Raw genomic sequence first — 7,405 nt, 5'->3', positions numbered from 1 at the left:
GGTGGATTGTTGGGTGGAGGTGGCAGTGGTGGTGGGTTGTTGGGTGGCAGTGGTGGTGGTGGTCTCTTGGGTGGTGGTCTCTTGGGCGGTGGCCGACACCATTACAATGACTACAGACGCGTTGAATTCCCCCGAGGTGTTGGTGGCGTTCCCTACAACGACTTTCATGTCCGAGAGCCACCCCCAAAATATACCAATGGCAAGCAGCTTGGTGGTAATTACAAGTATGGTCAAATCGACACCAACGACAACACTGCTCAGCTGGGGGGCAAATACCGATATGGGGAGATCCTTGAGTCGGACGGAAGCATCAGGGACCTCCGAAAGGATGACTACCGCAATACCGAGAATGGATATGGTGCCCATTGGGGCCACGGGCGGTTTAGGTCAGCAGAAGGCGCACCAACTGTGGGCAGGCTTCACCGACGAGAACTGCGGCCTGGAGAAATCCCTCCCGGTGTGGCCACTGGGGCTCTGGGCCCAGGTGGGCTGCTGGGCAACGGAGGCATGCTGGCAGCTGACGGCATCCTGGCAGGCCAAGGTGGTCTACTCGGCGGCGGAGGTCTCCTTGGTGACGGAGGGCTTCTTGGAGGAGGGGGCGTCCTGGGCGTGCTTGGCGAGGGCGGCATTCTCAGCACCGTGCAGGGGATCACCGGGTAAGAAGGGTCTGATGCTCACCCTCAAAGCCCTGGGCTGAGGGAGGGGAGGTGTTCAGCACCCATACACTCAGGGTGTGGGTCCCAAGTTCTGTGGTTTAGGGTCTTGTGTGAAGTTGAAACATTCTGAGTCTAGTCCCAACTCAACTTTTTATATTTTTGTATAACTTTAGTCATTTCTATCTTTCTGAGTCTTAGTTCCCTCATTTGTAGCATGATCACAGTAATGTAGCTTAAATGGAAAAAGCCCAAGCATATAAAATGACGTGTATCATTTCAACTGTGTCAGCTCTTAATTGAACAAATATTGAGAGTCTCCACTCTGCGTGTGTTGGCACTGATGACATGTTACTTCTCCTGTGTCCTGCCAGACTGGCAGGTTGGGGAGGTACATGGGCATTGATAAAGAAGTCTGTAAATAATCATACAGTTGCAACAAGAGAAGTTCATGGGGTTGATGAGAATGTGTGTCTGGGGAGGTCACTTACCTTAGGAGATCAGGGGAGGCTTCCTGGAAGAAGAGGAACTTGAGCTGAAATCAGAAGAACATGCAGGAGAGAGCCAGGCAAAGAAGGACAGGGGCAGGCAGAAGGAATGACATCTTTCCATGACAAAGAGCTTCTAAGGAATTCTACAGAAATGTGAATGGTGATCCCTCCGCAGTGGGATTCAGATGGAGAGACAATTTTTGCCTTTAACTTTTCGTTTCCCAAGTGCTGTCCATGAACCTTGGGTCTCCCTAGCGTCAGGAGGAATAAATGTGGAGCAGAGGGGCTGTTGTGTGAGGGAGGGCACTACTCAGCACTTTCTCTGCCTCTATCTGTGCAGGCTCCGGATTATGGAGTTGACCCTTCCTCGGGTATCTGTACGACTGCTGCCTGGTGTGGGCGTCTACGTGAGCTTGTACACCCGTGTGGCCATCAGTGGGAAAAGGTGTGTGTGTCTTTGGCCTTGGGAGGACACCTACCACCTCATGTCCTTGCCAGGAGGGCTTGGGCAAGTTGTCTTCCCTCTCTACACCTCAGTCTCTTGATTTATAAAACAGGGATTCACAAGGCATGCGTTGCCAGCTCATGGCTTATGCATTGGAGCCAAGGTCATCTCAGTGTCCCTGTTGGCAGTAGAGCAACTTACAGCAGCGGTTAAGAGCTGGGAGGCTAGAGTCAGGTGACAGCTATGTCCAAACCTTGACAATCTCACTTATAAGCTATATGACCTTGGGCTCATTTCAATGTCACTGAGTCCTAGCGCCTTCATGTGCAACAGGAATAATAAAAGCATCCCCCTTCCAGGAGACTGTGGCCAGAAGTGAGGGAAGGCAAGCAAAATGCCTCTCTGAATTGTTGTTAAGTACCATCGAGTTGGTCCCGATCCATAGTGACCCTGTATAGGGTTTCCAAGGAGCAGCTGGTGATCTTGAACCACCGACCTTTCCTGCAAGTTGAGTCTAGCCCATAGCGTTTCCAAGGTTGTTAACCTTAACAGAAGCAGACAGCCACATTTTTCTCCCACTGAGCAACTGGTGACCTTTAGGTTAGCAGCTGAGTGTTTAACCACTGTGATAACAGGGTTCCTTCTTAATTAGGGGACTTCTTTCTGAGTGAGGTCCATTGGATTAGGTCATGCCTACAAAGCTAGGAGAACAAGAATTTATACATAGAGTACATTTATTATGATTGACTTTAGGGATCAAAGAAGTAGTTTGGGATCCTTAAAGAAGAGCAGGGTGCACAATTGATGGAGGGGAGCAAGGACAAAAACCTGAGTTGGGGAGGACCTGGGCTGGCCAGGAGAAGGTGAACTGCCTGCTATTTGGGTGTGACTCATTGTTTCCCTGACCCCTTGGTCTCATCTAGTCTTATTGGCTTCCTGGACATTGCGGTGGAGGTGAACATCACAGCCAAGGTTCGGCTGACCATGGACCGCACCGGTTACCCTCGATTGGTCATAGAGCGATGTGACACCCTCTTGGGGGGCATCAAAGTTAAGCTGCTGAGAGGGTGAGTTCCTTGGGGGATGGCAGAAAACTCTGTCTTTGGCAAACAAAATGGTACCACCCAACTATCTCTGGGCACTGGGGTGGGCAGAGCAGGGATTCTGCAGGAATAGTAGGGACTCGTCTGGAGACACCCAGACCCTCACCTCTAGCCCTAGTCTAGTTCTTCCATGACCTGGCTCTACGAGTTGTGCCTCCAAACCTGGAGAACAGTCTAATGACATACACCTGCAGCCCCGCAATCTTGATTCGTGATGATTAAGAATACAGGTTCTAGAAGTTGACTTGGGTGCAAATCCTGGCTGTGATATGGGGGTAATTTTTCTCCACCTGAGGATTGTGAGAATGAATATAAAACACTTGGTGTCAATTATGGCCCATTTTAAGAGCTTATACATATGCATCTAATAGGATGAGTGTGTCCATTGGTCCCCAACGCATGAGGATGTCTCCTTAGTGTTTCTGCTCAATTCCATCTGGGTCAGAGGGTGAACTTTTTCTACTACACCTACCCCACAAAGTGACCAAGTTCCCACCCTCTGTTCAGAAAGACAGAGGGTGGGAACTTTCAAGTGTCCCTTTGTTAATTAGCTTGGGTTTCAAGTGTCCCTTTATTAATTAGCTTTGGACAAATAGCACACTCTGTCCCCGGCTAGCAATCTTGGACAAGTGCACACTCAGAACAGCTGGGAACTGAGCGCTTTTCTCTTCACTCCACGATCCTCCTCACGGGAGATCCTTCTTTGGTCTTTGTCTTGAGGCCTCTGGCCTCCCATTCCTCTTCCTGTTTTACTAATCCCTTAGCCCAATCCACACAGCACTCATCTCATCTAGACTTTGGGAGCAGAAAAACATACTGTACAACTTGATCCCAAATCTTTCGGATCCATATCAGACCTCTTTGAGTCTTTGTTTCTGGTCCAAGATGGGTGGAGACAGGGAGAATTGGCCCCTGAGTCTGCAGTGAAGAGAATGAGGCGGACAGAAGCACCCTGAAATCTCACAAATTTTGAAGTCTACACTTTCATTAGGAGATACATTTGGTTATACATGGTTCAACAATCTAAAATGATGAAAAGAACCAGTCTGCCATCTGCCCCCATCCTTCCAAATTCACCATGGATATTCCTTTCTTGAGTCTCCTCTTCCAGGTTCTTTATACAAATGCAAGAAACACGAAGTACAGACTCTCATTCTGTAGCTTCATCTGTCATACAAATGGGTGTCTACGATATATAGACAGTTTCACCCTTTGCTTATTTCATTTACTCCATTTAAAGAGTTTTTTGTATTCAGACAGCAACACATTATTTCATTATCTGTATGAAATACCTTGTATCTGCCTAGGCTCCTACTGTTGGACATTTCAATTTGTCTAATCATTTGCTCTGACTAATAAGGCTACAATGAATCACCTCTTACATACATCACTGCATACGTGGGATGATGTGTTTATTGGATAGTTTTCCAGAAGGAGAAAACACTGTATGCCTTGAATACACATGACTGAACTGCAAACTTTTCCTCTAACACACACACACATGCACGTGTATATACATATATACAGACTCATGTGTTTTCAAGGGTCTTATCATCCAAGGAAGGAGCTCTGGTAGCGTACTGGTTACAAGTTAGACTGCTAATCTTATGGTCAGCGGTTCGAGACTAGCAGGGGTTCCACGGGAAAAGATGAGGCTTTCTGCTTCAGTAAAGATTTACAGCCTCGGAAGCTCTATACAGGGTTGCTATGAGTCAGAACCGACTCCATAGCACATAACCACCACCACTACCACCATCATCCAAGGGGAAGTGGACTCCAAGGAGAAGAGAACTCACCCCAACAGGTGAATCCCCTTAAACGGGAGACCAAAATGCTTAGCAAGCTTTGGAGGAATTGTTCTAATTAGGAGTTTATCTCCAGAAATTCTTTGCTTTGTCAGACTGGCACAACATTTGGACAGTCAGTTATACCCTCGGCAGGAGGGGACAGGCAGTGCTCAGTGGAAATAAGGTGAGGACCAATTTTTAGGAATCAAGTTGTTAGTGATCCTTCCTGCTTTGCTTCATTTGCTCAACACCATTAGTGACTGCTCCGGACCATGCTTCTCCCATTCTCCATCACTGTAGCGTCTCTGATTACATGTCCATCTGTGCATTTTCTTCAGCCATGAACCACTTACTTCTGCCCTTAACTGACTGGCTATGTTGCTGTTGTTAAGTGTCATTAAGTCAGTTCCGACTCATAGTGACCCTGTGCTGGGTTTACAAAGAGCAGCTGGTGAGTTTGAACCACCGACCTTGTGGTTCAAACTGACCTTTAGGTCCACTGTTTTACCTTGCAGTTAAGAGTTGAGTGATGTACTAAGAGCTTGCCCTGGGCCACTTCTCTGGACCTCAGTTTCCTTGTCTGAAAATGAGTCACATCTCCTATTCCTTTTAACACCAACAACTAGTCCTATCTTCTGACCACATGATGATGTCATTGGCCAGTGGTCCTCCTTCCTCCCCTTTCACGGTCATTTATTGAATACTGACAATGTACCAAAACCTATGCCAGATGCTTGCATCAACTAATACATTCATTTTCCCACTTGGAAAGTGATGCAAAGCTTCAGTGAACAGGGTCAGATGAGCAGGAGGGAGCCAGCGTTGACACAACATTAAAATTCAGAAACATCACAGCCTGGGCCATTGTAGATCTCAAAAAGCATTTGTTTGTTGAATGAATGAATGAAAAGCCAAATAATTTGCCTGGGTAGCCTGTCCATTTGCTCCCGAGTCCTTCCAGCTTTCAGAACAATGCTCCCCAAGGTTCTCAATGGACTAGTGACCCTCCAGAGTGGACAAGCTTGACAAGCCTCTCTGCGGGTGTGAACTTTGTCCTCATTCTGCTCCTCTCTCCTTAGCCTTCTCCCCAACCTCGTGGATAACTTAGTGAACAGAGTCCTGGCCAACGTCCTCCCTGATCTGGTAAGAATCTATCCCGGGATAGAGAGCAAGGAACTCAGATTTCTCCCTGTTCAAGGGGCCACTGTCCAGCCCTTTCCCAGGGGCATGAGGTGACCCAGTGAGATGGAGGGAGCCAAGGGTTTGGGGGCATCCTTTTGGAGCCTGGACAGGACCCTGAGGATGGTGGAGGGGCAGATTAATAAACGCATGAGGAATTGGAGCTGGAGAACTACACCATTCTGGTTTCAATCCCAGCTCAGGCACTTCATAACTATATGGTGGTGGTAGTGGTCATAGAGTGCCATGGAGTCGGTTCCGATTCATAGCGACCCTGTATAGGGTTTCTGAGGCTGTAAATCTTTACGGGGGCAGGAAGCCTCATCTTTCTCCCATGGAAGAGCTGATAGTTTCGAACTGCTGACTGTGAGGTTAGCAGCCAGACTCGTAACCACTACGCTACCAGAGCTATAGGGCAAGTCTTAATCTATTTCACTATCCTGTAAAATGAGAATGATACTAGAACCTTCCTTGTAATGTACATAGCATACAGCAGTCTGTAAATGTCTTTCTTACCATGACTGGTATTACTGGTGCACCCCCTTCTTTGGCCCTCAGTTCATCAGTGGAACTTACTTCATGGCTCTTTCTCCCCTACAGCTCTGCCCCATTGTGGATGTGGTGCTGGGTCTTGTCAACGATCAGCTGGGTCTTGTGGATTGTAAGTCTTTGGTTTACTTAATTTAGCCAACATTATTGGGCCCAGCCCTAGGGAAGGCCCTAGGGACCTAGAGATGTCTGGAGGATGCAGTGTGAGAGGTGGCAGAGCCACCATCAGGCCCTTGCCATGTGGTGTGGTGCCTGAGAGAGGGGCCACCTGGCCGTTCCTCTTTACCTCAACCATCTCCAGCCCCCTCCAAGTTCCACCTGGGCCTGTGAGGCTACAACACTGGATGGGAGTCAGGAGGCTGAACTGGAGCCCTGGCCCTGTTCAGCAGTCAGCTGGACTTGGACAGACTCTTCCCAGTTTCTTCATCTCTGAAATGAAGGCTCTGGCTTCAAACAACAGAGGAACTGGGACAATGAATAACAGGAAGCACTATGCAAACGGTACAGCTCCTCTGTCCTCGGCATCAGGGATGAAACCAGGCCACTTTCTGGGCCTCTGGGTTCATTCAAGGGATGCTCCAATGGTTGTGTAGTCTGTACACTGCACAATTCTGGGGACCCTTTAAAACTAACCTAGCTGCAATGGCAGCATCTCCAGTTGTGTAGTGCACATACAGGGCAGTCCGCTCTGATAGTGCGACACACAGCTTCAGGATGGCTGACCAGGGATGAGGAAAAAATAGCCTAGAGGTGTGACTCTGCATCAGTAAGCAGGCAGAGAAGTGCCAGCTTCAACTAAGCGTCATGTTGTGGAACCCTAACCCTTCCCCCGCTGGTGCACATTACTTTGCAGTTTACAAGGTGAATCACTATTCAGGATCCCATTGACCCTCCTCCATGTAGTCCAAGGTGTTATATTAAACTCCATTCACAGAGGAGGAAACTGAAGTCCAGAGATGTGCAGTGATTTGCCTGAGTTCTCACAGAAAAGAGGCAGAGCTCTATTTTTCCCACAGAGCGGAATCTGGAGTCGCAGTTGCAGGGCACAAAAAGGGAAGGCATCTATTTACATGGGTCAGGGGGACCTCCCGTGACATTCTTTTTTTTTTTTTTTTAATTTAAGGTTTTTATTGTGGATTGAGTGAAAGTTTACAGGGCACATCATCAGTTTCACATTCAACAGTTCATATAACTTGTT

At 48.0% G+C, this 7,405-nt stretch overlaps 1 protein-coding gene across 1 annotated transcript in view; it reads left to right on the top strand.

The window, feature by feature from the left end:
* Positions 1 to 7,405, top strand: part of BPIFB4 (BPI fold containing family B, member 4) — a 33,758-nt gene that overhangs the window by 1,833 nt on the left and 24,520 nt on the right. Inside the window, exons 3-7 of the mRNA XM_006860686.1 lie at positions 137 to 656; positions 1,485 to 1,589; positions 2,513 to 2,656; positions 5,559 to 5,622; positions 6,259 to 6,319. Of these exons, the coding sequence (XP_006860748.1) occupies positions 137 to 656; positions 1,485 to 1,589; positions 2,513 to 2,656; positions 5,559 to 5,622; positions 6,259 to 6,319 (894 nt within the window). The remainder of the gene's footprint in view (positions 1 to 136; positions 657 to 1,484; positions 1,590 to 2,512; positions 2,657 to 5,558; positions 5,623 to 6,258; positions 6,320 to 7,405) is intronic.

This window comes from Chrysochloris asiatica, unplaced genomic scaffold (genome assembly GCF_000296735.1).
Source record: "Chrysochloris asiatica unplaced genomic scaffold, ChrAsi1.0 scaffold00039, whole genome shotgun sequence".
Lineage (NCBI taxonomy): Eukaryota > Metazoa > Chordata > Mammalia > Afrosoricida > Chrysochloridae > Chrysochloris > Chrysochloris asiatica.
This window is presented reverse-complemented; position numbering and strand designations above follow the sequence as displayed.